Raw genomic sequence first — 15,638 nt, forward strand, 5'->3', positions numbered from 1 at the left:
AGTGCTAGAGAAGATGGTTAATCTAGTTAACTGATGTCGAATGTTTGACTTTCTTGGGTGGGTACAAAAAAAGTGTAAGAGGATAATAATAATAGTATTATTCATGTGTCACCACCAAACATACTTGCGCGGCTGTTAATATACCTGGGCGGCATGCATAAGTAAAGTCTATGGGCTCTATTTTGACGGTGCAAAACCGAAAGCGCAGGGCGCAAACGCTTTCAGGGCATGTCAGAATCCATATTTGCTAATTTAAGGACGGGAAAATCCGCTTTGCGCCGTGCCAAAGGGTTGAGTTTATTTTCTTAATGATTTATAGGTGGTTTTGAGAATAAACTAATCAGAGTCTCATCTCCCATTCCCTTTAAGAGCCGCAGCTGCATCGCGCCATAAGCATTTCCTATTTACATGACGTAAAGTAAGTGTAGGTGGAAAAACTGAGCATTTCACTAGCAAACAGTTAACAGCTTTTTTTTTTAACAGAAAACAGTTAAACAGAGCATCTACCGTGTGTTCAAAAACCTGAGTTATATCCTAAAACACCTGCTGTGCCCCATATGGTCTAAAACCTGCAGGTGGGCAAATCTAAGCTTGTTTTTAATAAAACAAATATAAATATGGATATAATAAATAATACTGCTAATAATAATAACATTATACAAAAGCAAATTGTTATGAATGAACTGAAAAAGCCTCCAGAGATGAAGAAGACATAAAAGCAGTGTTTTTTCATATTTATGTAAACTAGAAAATAATGTTTTGTAATATTTAAATTCTTTATATTTATATCCTATATATATCCTTATTATATCCTATATATATATCCTTAATATTTAAATTTTTTTCATATGTAAAGATATTTGCGTATTGCTCTTGTGTGTAGGCTATTAAGCAGTGTGTAAGCCAGGCGCAACTCTGCGCTGAAGTTTAGACCGGGTTCGTTTTCATCTAATGAAAAATCTATTATAGTTTCTCAAATTAGCAATGCGCCCGCAGTGCGCCTCAGAACGCCTTCCTTTTTAGACCAGAATGCCTATGGCCGCACAAATGGGCGCAAATGCATTTGCCATTTAAAGAGTGTGGCGCGACGCCTTAAAATGACTCTTGCGCCAAGCTGAAAGTAGCAAACAGGTATTGCGCCGCGCCGCGCCTTGCCCCACAATACGCCGGGTGTATGATAGGGCCCTATATGTGTGGGAAGCACTGATTTAATGAAGAAATCAATTAACTGGCCAATCTGAATGACATGCTTGTTTTTTTGTTAAGCCCGACATCTGAGACCAAAAAAGAAATGGCTTTGGCAGTGACTACTCAGTTTCCTTGTCTGAAAAGCAGTGTGGGAAATGGATATGTAAGTTATGATGACTGATTATGATTAAAGTATAAATGCTGTCTTTTCTACCACTGATTTCTCCTTATTGGTGTGCTGCAGGAGGCCTGGTATACCCCTGCAACCGGTTACCTAGAAGAAAGACTTCGCAATGTGAGGAAACGTCTCAGAGCTCAACACAGTCAGAGACAGCTCAGCTTTCCACCGCTTTCCCAGAGTTCCTCAATGCTAAGAGGCTTTTCAATGTCAGGTCAGAGCTTGGGATTGATCAAGATGGATATACCAATATCAGTGGTTACCAATTTTTTATTTATAACATTCTGCGTTATAAATACTACAGGGGTGGTAGCGTTCCGGCACCACGCCGGATTTCCGGCGTACTGTGGCTGCGGGAAAAAAAAATCAGGTTCACGGATATTGATCTGTCATTTCTCTAGATTCACTGAATTCACTCACTGCTGAAAGCGCCGGATTGGTTTTTATTAAGTGCCATTTTGTGTGCTCGTGAATCATCTTTTGAGTGTAGACGCCATGTAAATAAAAGATTAATTGTGTAATTTAGAGAGCTTTATAAATTATAACGGATCTTTGTGAGATCTCTATGAACTAAGATTAGACGTTTTTTAGTGATAATAAGAGGAGCGTGCTTTGCACTTTCCAGGCTATAATCCATTCAGAATTTGTAAGAAACTTTAGTTTTCAGCACATATACGCTGATATGTTTTGGGAATGACATCTGCATATTTACGCTGGGTTTATTCTCGAAATAACGGTGAAGCAATAGACGGGACAAAAATATATTTCCCCCTTCTCCTTAAACTAGTGTTTCAGCTATGAAATAGTTCAGTTTTGTATGTATCCTAATGGCAAAGTGTTTATATTTAGTTTCGTTTTTTATTCAGCTTATTTAGAAAAACGTTTGGAGCATTTTTTATTCGTTAAAAATATTTTTTTTTTAACGAACAGCGCCCAGCGGAAGACCATCATTGTCTGTTTGATCAGTTTGCCTTCTCAGATCATCACGACTTGCCTAAAATAAAAGATATAAAACAGTTCAAGTATAAAACAATGGTAGCTTAAACGTTAAAGAATGTGTGCTATTAGGCGCATAGTTTGCTTATAAAAAGCTTGCAGGACATCGAGGCGCCAGAGCAATCACTTGCATTTTTTCAGTGGGAGCAATTTAAAGTTATCCGTCATTTTTGCTCACAAAGTACGAGTAATACATCAAAAAACGTTACAGCGTTTTTATAAAATAAAGAAAACCAAAATTATGCGCTTTCTGTCGTCTGGTTTTTGAACAGGAGCGCTTAACAAAATGAAGCAAAATGTATATGCCTCACAGACATAATAAATATATTTATAGAAAGCTTTAAATTATTACTTAACGAAATAAAACAAATCGAAAACAAAAAAAACTCCTTCATGTAATCCGTAAAGATGAATTTCTTTCTAAAGGCGAGTCCAAGAGGAGATTGCCAGTCAGGATCTTTGCGACACTGACTCAGAATAAGTAAATAATAAATTAAAATAATAAATAATAAAATAAAATAATAAAATAAAATAATAAATAAATAATTAAGATATGTCCTTACTCTTTCCTCGACACATTCATTGTTATTTGTTTTTGCCGGTGCTTGGGGCGAGTTTTAGCTTATTGTGTGCGCTCGAACGCGAATTCACAGTAGCAGTTTTAACATGGAGTGACACGACATCTGACGTACAGATGACACTGGCACAGTCCGGTTTTCCACTGTCATGTGTCACTTGCTAGTGGCATGTGTAGTGACCTGTGTCACTCAGAGTGTCGCGCTGCATGTCACTGCAGTGACATCGACACCCGGCGAAGCTTATGACATTAATTAACACGAGCAAAACCATATTTAATCATTACGCTACTTTTAACCTAATTTATCGCGTCGCAAGTTAGTTTATTTGCTGAGCTACTCCACGATGTTTTAATTTAAACACATTTATTTTATGTATTCGTAGTCATACTTCCGTACGTAATATAGTCATTTGACAGTACATGTCAGTCAAATTTATTGTGGCATGCTTATGTATGGGAGGGGTTACACTTATCTGTTGTACTGTATATTATTGCATCCTGGCAGTTCCTTTGTTCCCTACAATATGGACTTCTCTATGTTTTTAATTAATTCATTTATTTTATTATTTAACTTATTTTCATTTTAAGGTATTTTAAATGATATCCTTTAAAAAGTTATAATAAAATGCATGTTGAAAACTCATAACATATATGCATGTAAGATAACAGGTGTCATTTGCCTAATGATTTTTAAATATTAAAGCAAAGAGACTTATAAGATTAAGGTGCTTATAACGTGCTTATACTGACACCTACTGGCACATGTCACAAGATCACTGACACTGGCATGTGTCACTGACATTACTGGCATGTGTCTAAAAAGAGCCACTTGACAATAATGATGATCAGGGTTACACATAGGCTGTTAATATATTTGGGCCCAGGGGCCCACAAGTTATGTGTTAAAAGTGCGTTGCATACATAGTACCCCCACCCCTACTCGCCTCAGGGGCAAGGAAAAAAAGTTCAGGCTCAGGAATTTTTTCCACTATCAGCCCTGATACTATCTGGGCAAAAAAATATTTTGTGTGAACTATCCCTTTTTTTTGCCAACTATATTTATTAAAGTTTTTTGCAGATACAATATCATATACATACAGAAATAAGTAATACACTGTTCTGCTTTTTCACAACTAAGAACCAGTGACCATCAGAAAAAATATATAGTAATAAAATGACACAGTAAATGTAAAAAAAAAAAAAAAAATATATATATATATATATATATATATATATATATATATATATAAACAACAACAGCAAAAAAGCTACAAAAGTAATAAATAAATAATAATAAAAACATAAAAACATTAAAAAATAAAAACCTTTCTTCCTCTCCTGCTTCAAGATCAATAGTGTCAATATAATTCAACAAGGGTTTCCATGTTTTGTAAGAGGATTTTAAAGACCCTTTTAATGAAAACCTAATTTTTTCCAATTTTAAACACAGAAAAATTTCTTTCAGAATCCATCTGTCATGTGAAGGTGGAGAAGTTTGTTTCCATTTAAGGAGAATAAGCCTCCTAGCCAATAATGTAGTAAGAGCCACAACGTTCTGTATTGTTGAAGGCAAATTTGGCTCAAAAGGAATTCCGATGAACTATCCCTTTTAACGGTTTTCTGACACAAACACTACCTGACCAAAGTCTTGTCGCCTATACAAGTTTTAGGAACAACAAATAACTTGACTTCTAGCTGATCATCAATCATAGAGGCAAAGGCCTCTAGATTACGCTTATTTTACCAAAATAAAAAATGATCATGACTTGATTTTTAATTATTTAATTAGAACAGGAAGGTCTGACTATGCTTAGACAAAAGTTTTGTTAGTTAACAGAAATAATCTACAGTGTAGAATACAAAGTCATGGTCTTGGTCAAGTCTTGGAGGACTGCGTCCATACATCTCTGCAATGACTCAAATAACTTATTAATAAAGTCATCTGGAATGGCAGAGAAAGCGTTCTTGCAGGACTCCTAGAGTTCATTAAGATTCTTTGGATTCATCTTCAATGCCTCCTCCTGCATCTTACCCCAGACATGCTCAATAATGTTTATTCTGGTGACTGGGCTGGCCAATCCTGAAACACTTTGACCTTCTTTGTTATCAGGAACTTTGATGTGGAGGCTGAAGTATGAGAAGGAGCGCTATCCTGCTGAAGAATTTGCCCTCTCCTGTGGTTTGTAATGTAATAGGCAGCGCAAATGTCTTGATACCTCAGGCTGTTGATGTTGCCATCCACTCTGCAGATCTCTCGCACGCCCCCATACTGAACCCCAAAGCATGATTTTTCCTTCACCAAACTTGACTGATTTCTGTGAGAATCTTGAGTCCATCCGGGTTCCAGTAGGGGTTCTGCAGTGTTTGTGTTGATTAGGATGCAGTTGAACAGATGATTCATCAGAAAAATCTACCTTCTGTCACTTTTCCAATTGATCAACTAGAAGTCAAGTTATTATTTGTTGCTCTTACAACTGGGATTGACAATAAGTCTCTTTTCAGGTAGGGTACAGTACAGTGTGTTCAAGTCATCATAAACAGTTGTACATGGATGTCTTTGAATCACTTTCAGATAAGAATTGACAATGGACTTGCAATAATCTGGTATTAATACAGATGGTGCATCTGTCATGTCTGCTTAATACAGGGTTCCCACACGTTTTGAAAGTACTTGAAATTCAGACATATGAATTCCAAGCCTGGAAAGTGCTGAAAAAGTTCTTCAAAGTGTTTGAATTCAACATTCATGGTGTCATTTCAACAATTGTATTGTGAACATAAAAGTGAAAAATTCTTAATTTAAAAACCTTAAAAACTGTCAAATAATGTATATTTGATCAATATTTCAGAAACTCATTTGAATATTACCAGTATTGTATTCAACAAATTTAATTAAAGTTCTTTAAACACAACTGTTTAAAATGATGAAAGTTTTGGAAAATTGCATTTAAAACATCATTACTTTGAGATTTTTGATGTTAATATTAAGTGAAATGTTAAGTACATAAATGAGTTTTATAATGCTAAATATGCTGGCAGGTGTCAAATATAATAAAATTTGGTTTAAAAGTAAAACTGATTTTGACAGTTCTAGAATCTGATGTCCATGATATGGATGATCTGAGCTCTATTGATTAGATCTTACTTAACATAATATTTATATTAGGCATGGAACGATAACCGTTTTCACGGTATACCACGATTTGGAAAAGTCAAGGTTTTAAAACCACCAACATTTTAAGTAATACCGTTCCTAAAAATGTGTAATATTTGTTTTTAACATATTTAAGGACAACATTATCTGCATTATCAACATTTTCTGCATATCAGCAGACAAGATATCCACAGATGTTTAAATTGTAAAGAAATTTGTGTTTTTGAAACTAATGAAGACAGCAGAAGTCAGTGATTCATTTGAATTATTCAAACTGGCATGTTTACTGCTCCAAAATATTAGAAATCTTTCAAAAAATGAAATATTGTTTTTTCAAAGGGGAAAAAAAGTTTTTTTTTTTTACCCAGACATTTAAAAAAAAATATATTTTAGAGCAGTAATCACACTACCATGATATCGTGATATTTTATCCAAGGTTATCATACCCTCAGAATCTTACACCGACCCATGCCTAATTTATACATGTATATATTATTACATATAGAATATTTAGTTAAGCGCTTTGTGAAGACAGAGATTACATTTAGTTTTTCAGTTTTATTTCTTCATTTTCATATTTTGCTTTTAACAGAGTCTGAGTCTTCATTCACTGACATTCACACAATGATTGAGAGGCTAAAGAGCAACAGTAGCCCTCAAGGAGAAATAGAGGAATTTATGAGATACACATCCTCATGGATTCACTCGTCTGAACCCAAAAATGTTGAGGAGATCAAAAAAGAAAATCCCACACTTCGTGACTGTCTTGGCATGGTGAGTATTACAATGTTCATGGAAAGCATTTTATTTAAGAGCACCATACATCTGCTTATAGAAACATTTGAGCCCTTGTCAAATATTAGACATTGCGCTTTAAAGCTAAACAGATCAATCTTGGCTGGTCTGTGGAGTGTTTGATAACACTGGTGTGGTTGGAGTGTTCAGCAAATCATATATTAGCTACTATATTCAAGTCTTCGCTCCCACATTGGCTAGCACCCAGCTAGAGAAACATAAGCAACGGACAAACATCAAAGCATATTAACATTTTCAATTAAGCAATGAACTAAACAAAACATTTGGGCTTTATAAAAAGCACGCTGATGTCAGACAGCAATAATAATAATTTTACACATACTTTGACAATAGCCCTTTTTACACATACAGACCTTTCCGCAAAATTACCGGAAAGGTTGTATGTGTGAACAGGTCCTTTTTAAAAAATACCGGTAAATTCTTTCTGGCTATTTTCCGGAAAGAGAAGTTGTAACATTACCGTTAATTTTCCGGAAGGCAACGCTGTGTGAATGCAGAAGGAAGATTGCCGGAAAGAGTGCATGCACGTCTAGAACGTGCTGACGTGAGACGTCTGCTTTAACCAATCCAAACAGTCAGACGCATTCACGTCCGTGCGGTTTATGAGAATAAAAGCCTTTGAATTTGAAGTTCTGCACAAGACTTTTGGCCAGCGGAGAAATTAAAATGGTCGTGCCCAACTGAGTCTGGTTCTCTCAAGGTTTTTTTTTCTTCACTCCCATCAGGTGAAGTTTTTTTTCCCTCTCCGCTGTCGCCACTGCCTCGCATGGTTCAGGATTGGTAGAGCTACGCATCGTTGAATTTGCTCTTCAGTGTTTGAACTCTCAGTAATGATTAAATCACACTGAACAGAGCTAAACTGAACTGAACTGAACTTAAACACTAAAACCTGAACCACACTGTTCCAATTACTATGACCATTTATGTGAAGCTGCTTTGACACAATCTACATTGTAAAAGCGCTATACAAATAAAGCTGAATTGAATTGAATTGAATATTTTCCCAGACACATTTAGCTGCTAGAAGTTAGTCAGATAACGTTTATATGTTCTTCTTAATGCCAACTGTAAATAATCATCGATAAGATGCTTATGATAAGCCGCTGTTTGTTTACCTTCAAGCTTTGCGTTTGCCTGTGAAACAGCCGTGAACGCCAGCAAACACATTATTATAAACCTCTCGACATACGAAAGTGATCCTCCATATGTTTTCATCGAAGTTGTTCACAATACTGATCTTCCACAGAGTTTGTAATGTAGTCAAATGTTTACAAATACAAGCCCAGCCGTTTAAAGCTCATTTCTGGTGAATGATGTCAGAATTTACTGGTATTTTGGAATGGATGTGTAAGCGGTCTTTTCTGGAAAAATTCCGTAACGTCCTTGCCTGTGTGAACAGCGTTTTTTTTAATTTACCTGTAAAGTCGTTCTGGAAATTTTTCCAGATATTTACCGTTATCACTGTGTGAAAGGGGCTAATGTCTGTTATTCACAGCCGCCACAAACCACTTAGATAACTTTTATTTTATTCTCCCAGTAAAACAGCCACTTACTTTCAGGAAGTTTAAGAGAAGTTGATGAATTAATGTGTTGTGAATCCAGCAGCTTCAATCTCCCACAGATTGACCCCCACAGACTTTTAAAATGTCTTTGTGAGCTATCATACAGGTGCGGATACATCTGTACCAGCTCTGCTACTCAAATCTCCAGTTGTATTCATGTTACCAACATTGTGTTGATTTGAATGTTAACTAAACTGGATAGTCGCAAAAGACCAATGGTACCTCAAAGGTGTTTGGAAGACAAAAACTCCCTCAAAAAGTTTGCTTTGGTAAGCTGTTTCAGACTGCCAAAATAAACTCAAAGCGAACTTGGATAGATTTTATTTGAAGTGGGGAATTTCAGTTTGTTCTTTTGATTTTCATTTGAAGCACATCTGCACTGTAAATCTGTTATTTAAAAAAAAAAACTAAAATAACGGCTGTTAAAGGCATAAAATACCATAAAATAACAGACGGTAGATTACAGAAATTTACCGGAAATTTAAATTTAAGGAAATTGTTTTCCTTAAATAATTTATTTACAGTTACATAGCATATTTTTTATGTTTTTTTTTTGTTTTTTTTCTGGCAGCTAGGCTTAATTTTTGATGTTCACTTGGGTCACACGTTGTTTTGATGGTCCATTTGTTGAATTTAAGTTACATTGCATCTACATGCCAGCTAATTGTCAATAGATTATAAGTAGACTTTTAGGTTAGGGTTGGGGTTAATGTAAGTTGACATGTACTTGCAAAGTTTCTTATAGTCGGTTATATGTCTGTTGAAGGAGCATATCAACAGATATTAAGCAGACAGTCTACTGATACCCAAATAGTCCATCAAAATAAAATGTTACTGTTCCGTTTACTAAAAATTTGTCTATTCTGTTTCGTTGTCTAGGATCCCCCCACCATCTCAGACTCATGTATGACAGAATGTGCAAAAACAAATCACACTCTACAGTCCCCATACACTAGATGATGTAAATGTTATAGGGTTGAAAAATCAGCAGATAAGTTTGCATAGCTGCAGAGTAGAATTTTAATTGCGGTTGGCTACTAAATTAACCTTGCGTCTGATATTTAAAATTTATTTTTATTTTTTTCTCTCTGCAGTCTGTGGGTTTTAGTCCTTTCAACAATCAGTCATGTGGGAATCAGTCGCCAATAAGAAATGAGCCACCAACACCAACTCAGACTGTAGAAGAAAACTGTCAGACGGCAAGAAGCGACTCCATCTTTGTAATAGCACACCTTTCAAACACTTAAAGTTGAATTTTAGCCTGTTTATTGTTTGATTTTAAAAAAATTATAATAATTGTGTTTTATTATTCAGGATGTACGAGAAATTCTCAAAACATGTGGCGGAGCAACATTAGTTACAGCTCTAGACCGGGACAGTTACCTGAACCTCAAGGAGCGCCGCCGCATGGTGAGGCTGTTGGTGACCTATTTGATGGAGAAGTTTGGAGAAACGTGAGTATTCATATTAAATACATTTACTTAAGAATTAAATTAACTGTACAATCTGAATAAAATGCTCATTTCGTTGTAAAGGCCAACATCTGAGACCAAAAAAGAAATGGCTTTGGCAGTGACTACTCAGTTTCCTTGTCTGAAAAGCAGTGTGGGAAATGGATATGTAAGTTATGATGACTGATTATGATTAAAGTATAAATGCTGTCTTTTCTACCACTGATTTCTCCATATTGGTGTGCTGCAGGAGGCCTGGTATACCCCTGCTCGATACCGACACCCTGCAACCGGTTACCTAGAAGAAAGACTTCGCAATGTGAGGAAACGTCTCAGAGCTCGACACTGTCAGAGACAGCTCAGCTTTCCACCGCTATCCCAAAGTTCCCCAGTCCAGAGAAGCCTTCCAATGCCAGGTCAGAGCTAGAGATTGATCAATTGATGGTGGAACTTCATAGTATTTGTGCTGTTTATATGAGGTTGTATGACAGTGTGATCGTATGGATGTTTGCATATCACAAATATGTCTTTCCTTACTTTGTTGTTTTGTTTTTAATAGAGGCAGAGTCGCCTTTCACTGACATTCACACAATGATTGAGAGGCTAAATAACAACAGAAGCTCTCATGATGAAATGGAGGAGTTCATGAGATATACAGCCTCATGGATTCACTCGTCTGAACCAAAAACTGTTGAAGAAATCAAAAAAGAAAGTCCAACACTTCTCGAATGTCTTGCAACAGTGAGAATTATGTTTAAAATACTAAAACTAATGTGCCTTAATGCATCCATGAATAAGTTAGTTGTTTTTTTCTTCAATCAAATGAGAGAAATGTGATGTTTTATTTAGATATCACAGGATTTTGGAGTATTATTCCCTGAACATGTCGGCTGCCTTCATGAGTTGTGGCTGCCTGTCTTCGCAGACCGGATTTTACTTTTAGCGAAAAAAGAACCCAAAGCTTCTGATGTCCTTCCAGAAAACCTGGAAACACTGGAGAAGGGTAGGACATCCCTTCAGGTCACATTTACATTATTCATTTATCCAAATCAACTTACAAATGAGGATTGCAAGCGACTCATCATAAAGAGGCTAATAAGAGTGCTAGCGATACAGCGTTTTAGCCTATGTTGAAAAATCAAAAGCCATATTAGGAAAAAGCAGGCAGCACAGCTTTTATTTTTATGTTGGCTTGAGAAAGCCAACATACTGTTATACTACTGTCCTTGAAAACAAACGTATCTCCTCCTAGGCCGTTCATGCCACAAGGCCCAAATGTGGTCAAAATGTGCCTTCTACATTCACGATTGTTGCTATATCTCCTCATGCCTATAAGACTTATTGTTTTTTGATTAAAAAAAATGTTAAATATTACATTTTTATAATCCGAGCATATAAAAAAATTATACAAGCCCCAAATTTGGCCAAAAGCTGTATTTAGATGCGTTAGATTTTGTTGCTATATATTTAAGGTTTTTCAGACTTATAGTTTTCCAATAAATAATTTTAAGCATTATTTTTCTCAAAATATGGTAAGCCATTTTTGACTTAAACTCCATATTTTTACTAATATGGCAAGCCATTTTTGCATGTATCACTTTCACACTTATTAAGCATTGTATTTTCAAAAAAATACGGCAAGCCATTTTTACATAATGTTCATTCCCTTAGTCCCTTTATTAATCAGGGGTCGCCACAACAGAATGAACCACCAACTTATCCAGCAGTTGTTTTACACAGCGAATGCCCTTCCAGCCGCAACCCAACACCAGGAATACATAATGTTCAAGTCCAGTTTTTGACACTCAAAAAGACTGTCATAGAAACATCGGGGTTGATTAAGATCACTCATATTGCCAAGAAGCTTTGATGTATCCTCACTAACCTGTCAAATGTCCCCATAGCAATAAAACAGTATAACCTAGCAACCATTTAAAAATAGCAATATCTCTACATCAGAACATCGTAGGGACCTGGGCATTGGCTTGTTTGACTCATGCTAGCAAATGGGACTTCCTGTGTACTATGCATGGTAACAATGATAATGGAAGCCAAGTGCTAATAACGATTAGCTACATGCTATGAATGATTATCTAAATGCAATAACATATGCTAGAAATGACTACTAAGTATTAGCATTTAATCAAACATGTACACGAGCATTGCCATTTAGCAACTGCTTAGCAACTACCTAACAATGCCATAATTGTTTTAGCAACTGCCTAGCAACCACTTAGCAACCGCTGCCGTGCTTCCTGCCAACTGCCATTCCTAGCGCAGTCACATTGGCTTTCTCAAGCCAACATCAAAGTTTATCAATGAACTTTAGGTGTTAGTTTAACTTGTCATGCTGTTAAAGGCACAGTGTGTAAGATGTGTTCATTAAAATTTTCAGAACCCACTAGAACAGTGATATATATTGAAAAAAGTTATCGTATGATCTATAAACTAAATCACATTGGATCTGAGAACTGACCATTGATGCTTGTCATTTTGTAGTGAAGTAGTGTATGTAGAACAAAGTGGTGAAGTAGTCTGCAAAATCATCAAGTTTGAGTCTTTGTAAACTTGTAATTTACAGAAGTTCGTGGAGAAATTGCTTTTAAAGCCCTTCCGGCAATCTTGCCAACATCGCCATACCGCACAAATGGGAAAGTGGTTCGTCCAACATATGCTGAAGTGAAGAGCAGCTTCATTGACGTTCAGCCAGTAAGTAAAAACACCACCACAAAATCAGCATGAGTAAATGACACCAAACATGCAAATTTGTTCTTTCTGTATTTCCATCCCAATGGACAACATTTAAATAGTGCATAAAACATTTGCAAATAAAACATTCCATTCCGTCTGTTAAAGAGTATAACATTGAGAAAAAAATAAGAGTTTCCACAAGTGAGAAAAACACTAATACTAAATGAATTAACTTTGGTAACAAAAGCTGTCTGGTGGTCATTCATTTGGAGGCGGGGCCTAATGTTTGAAGATACAGTTGTGTTGGGCAGTTCTGGAAGAAAATTATAGGGGCCTTGCACTCTGGTATTAAAGAGTTAAACATTTAAGATGAAGTGATTGGCATTGGTGCCCTGGTAAGACCAGTGATTTAATCATAATACACATATACACTCACCGATTACTTTATTAGGTACACTTTACTAGTACCGGGTTGGTGCCGCTTTCAGAACTGTCTAATCCAGGGGTGCTCAATCCTGTTCCTGGAGATCTACCTTCCTGCAGATTTCAGTTGCTACCCATATCAAACACACCTGCCTGTAATTATCAAGTGGTGTTCAGGTCCTAATTAATTGGTTCAGGTGTGTTTGATATGGGTAGCAACTGAAATCTGCAGGAGGGTAGATCTCCAGGAACAGGACTGAGCACCCCTGGTCTAATCCTATGTGGCATAGATTCAATAAGGTACTGGAAATATTCCTTAGAGATTTTGGTCCATATTGACATGACAGCATCATACAGTTGCTGTAGTTTTGTCAGCTGCACATCCATGATGTGAATCTCCTGTTCCACCAAACCCCATACTGTAGGTGCTCTATTGGATTGAAATCTGGTGACTGTGGAGGCCATTTGAGTTCAGTTGTCTCATTGTCATGTTCATGAAACCAGTCTGAGATGATTCACACTTTATGACATTCACACGTGTTATACTGCTGGAAGTAACTATGAGAAGATGGTACACTGTGGTCATATAGGGATGGACATGGTCAGCAACAATACTCAGGCTGTGGTCTTGACACAATGCTGAATTGATATTAATGGGCCAAAAGTGTGCCAAGAAAATATCCCGCACACCATTACACGACCACTACCACCAGCTTGAGCTGTTTATACAAGGCAGGATTGATCCATGCTTTCATGTTGTTGACGCCAAATTACCCTACCATTTAAATGTCACAGCAGAAATCCAGACCAGACAAAGTTTTTCCAATCTTCTATCGTCCAATTTTAGTGAGCCTGTTCTAATTGTAGGGTTAGTTTCCTGTTCTTAGCTGACAGGAGTGGCACCCGATGTGGTTTTATGCTGCTGTAGCCCATCCGCCCCAAGGTTGGACGTGTTGTGTGTTCAGAGATGTTCTTCTGCATACCTCAGTTGTAATGAGTGGTTTTAGTTACTGTTGCCTTTCTATCAGCTGGAACCAGTCAGACCATTCTCCTCTGACCTCTGGCATTAACAAGGCATTTGCACCCACAGAACTGCCGCTCACTGGATACCTTCTTTTTTTCGGACCATTCTCTGTAAACCCTAGGCGAGGTTGTGCGTGAAAATCCCAGTATATCAGGATTTTCTGAAATACTCAGACCTGCCCTTCTGGCACCAACAACAATGCCACGTTCAGAGTCACTTAAGTCATCTTTCTTCCCCAAGATCATCTGGACCATGCCTAAATGCATTTTAGTTTGCTGCCATGTGATTGGCTGATTAGAAATTTGCGTTTAAGAGCAGTTTGACAGGTGTACCTAATAAAGTGGCCGTGTGTGTATATTTTATCCATGCAGCATTTATCACAATGTAAATTAAATAACTTCGAATGTATTCTTTCAAGGTTGGAACTTACATGGTTCAGTACCTGAACAGTGCGATGAACCAGGATCCACCACACATACTTGTGCTTGGGGACAAAGAACACTCTTCCCAAGTGTACGTCGTTTTCAGCAAGCAGGCAGTGGAACAGGAATCATTACTGCAAGCTGTGGATTCATGTTTTAAACTTTTTCACGTCTATGACATGAACTATCCCAAGCCCTCTGCCCCCATTTGGGAGTTTTTGCAGCACGCAGTCTTTAATATTCCCGGAGGCGTTCCTTCAGCACACTGCAGCCTCCTAAAAAACTTTGTATTTCGCATTACTGATCAACAGTAGCTTTATGTAATTTTGCTTGCTTATGTTCTTAATTTTGTGTTATAATTTGTATACTGCATTAAACCAATCAGTATGTTTAAAAAAGGGTTTTGAATTGTGTATTGTACACAGCTTGACTATTTAATGTGCACTTTTTAAGTTCATTTTCAGTAAATGCTTCAAGTATTGTTTGATTTAGAAAGAAAATACTTGTTTATAACATTTTTTACACTCAAATATGTAATAAAATGATCAAAAAATAAAATGGATTGCTTTTTAGTGAAGTTTTTTAATTAATTTCAAGAGGAGCTCTTGATATGATTGATCACAGCTGGTCTCTCATTCGTAATCAGCAATAATGTGACGGCAGCCATATTTTCTGTTTCTCAATATGCGTTCTTCAGTGGTCTTGCAACCTCGTGTTCTCGTGTAATGTCATCATCAGCTGCCCAAGTTCAGTTCAAATACTCAAGACCGCAAGTACGGAGGACACGTGAAACTTCCCGGATGTGATCTTGATATCGAGGACGCACTGATGCAGATTTGAGCACCGAACTTGCTCTAGAAGTCCCAGAAGTCATTGCGACTGGAGGTGGGAAGCGCAGCATTTTATTTAGATTTATTATTAAAGTTCAGAGATATGTCTTATTTGCCTCAGGAGTTTCCCTAAATGAAACGGTAAAAGTAAACATCACCATGAACATCTTAATAAAGGAATAAACACATTAAGGGTGTTTGTTTGCTGAAAATCGTATTAAAATCTGTTTTATTTATATTGTGCAACATAGATTTATAATGTTTTAATGCAAAGTATATATTTTGAAAAGGGGAAAAACAATAAATGGTTGTATGAATGCTGTAAT

The 15,638-nt window shown here is 36.7% G+C and overlaps 1 protein-coding gene across 6 annotated transcripts in view; it reads left to right on the forward strand.

The window, feature by feature from the left end:
• Positions 1 to 15,040, forward strand: part of si:dkey-286j15.1 — a 38,259-nt gene extending 23,219 nt beyond the window's left edge. For 5 of the 6 annotated variants that reach the window (NM_001126458.2, XM_087303267.1, XM_087303265.1 and 2 more), the window contains 11 exons: positions 1,267 to 1,351; positions 1,433 to 1,580; positions 6,686 to 6,867; positions 9,566 to 9,691; positions 9,786 to 9,925; positions 10,007 to 10,091; positions 10,173 to 10,338; positions 10,482 to 10,663; positions 10,772 to 10,925; positions 12,504 to 12,631; positions 14,479 to 15,040. In NM_001126458.2, the coding sequence (NP_001119930.2) occupies positions 1,267 to 1,351; positions 1,433 to 1,580; positions 6,686 to 6,867; positions 9,566 to 9,691; positions 9,786 to 9,925; positions 10,007 to 10,091; positions 10,173 to 10,338; positions 10,482 to 10,663; positions 10,772 to 10,925; positions 12,504 to 12,631; positions 14,479 to 14,796 (1,714 nt within the window). In that variant the 3' untranslated portion in view covers positions 14,797 to 15,040. Of the gene's footprint in view, positions 1 to 1,266; positions 1,352 to 1,432; positions 1,581 to 4,283; positions 4,603 to 5,391; positions 6,868 to 9,565; positions 9,692 to 9,785; positions 9,926 to 10,006; positions 10,092 to 10,172; positions 10,339 to 10,481; positions 10,664 to 10,771; positions 10,926 to 12,503; positions 12,632 to 14,478 lie in introns of those variants that run through there. The other variant, XM_087303268.1, reaches the window with a different exon arrangement.
• Positions 15,041 to 15,638: the final 598 nt, after the last annotated feature.

The sequence above is a fragment of the Danio rerio genome, chromosome 22 (assembly GCF_052040795.2).
Source record: "Danio rerio strain M-AB ecotype USA chromosome 22, GRCz13ab, whole genome shotgun sequence".
In the NCBI taxonomy this organism is placed as follows: Eukaryota; Metazoa; Chordata; class Actinopteri; order Cypriniformes; family Danionidae; genus Danio; species Danio rerio.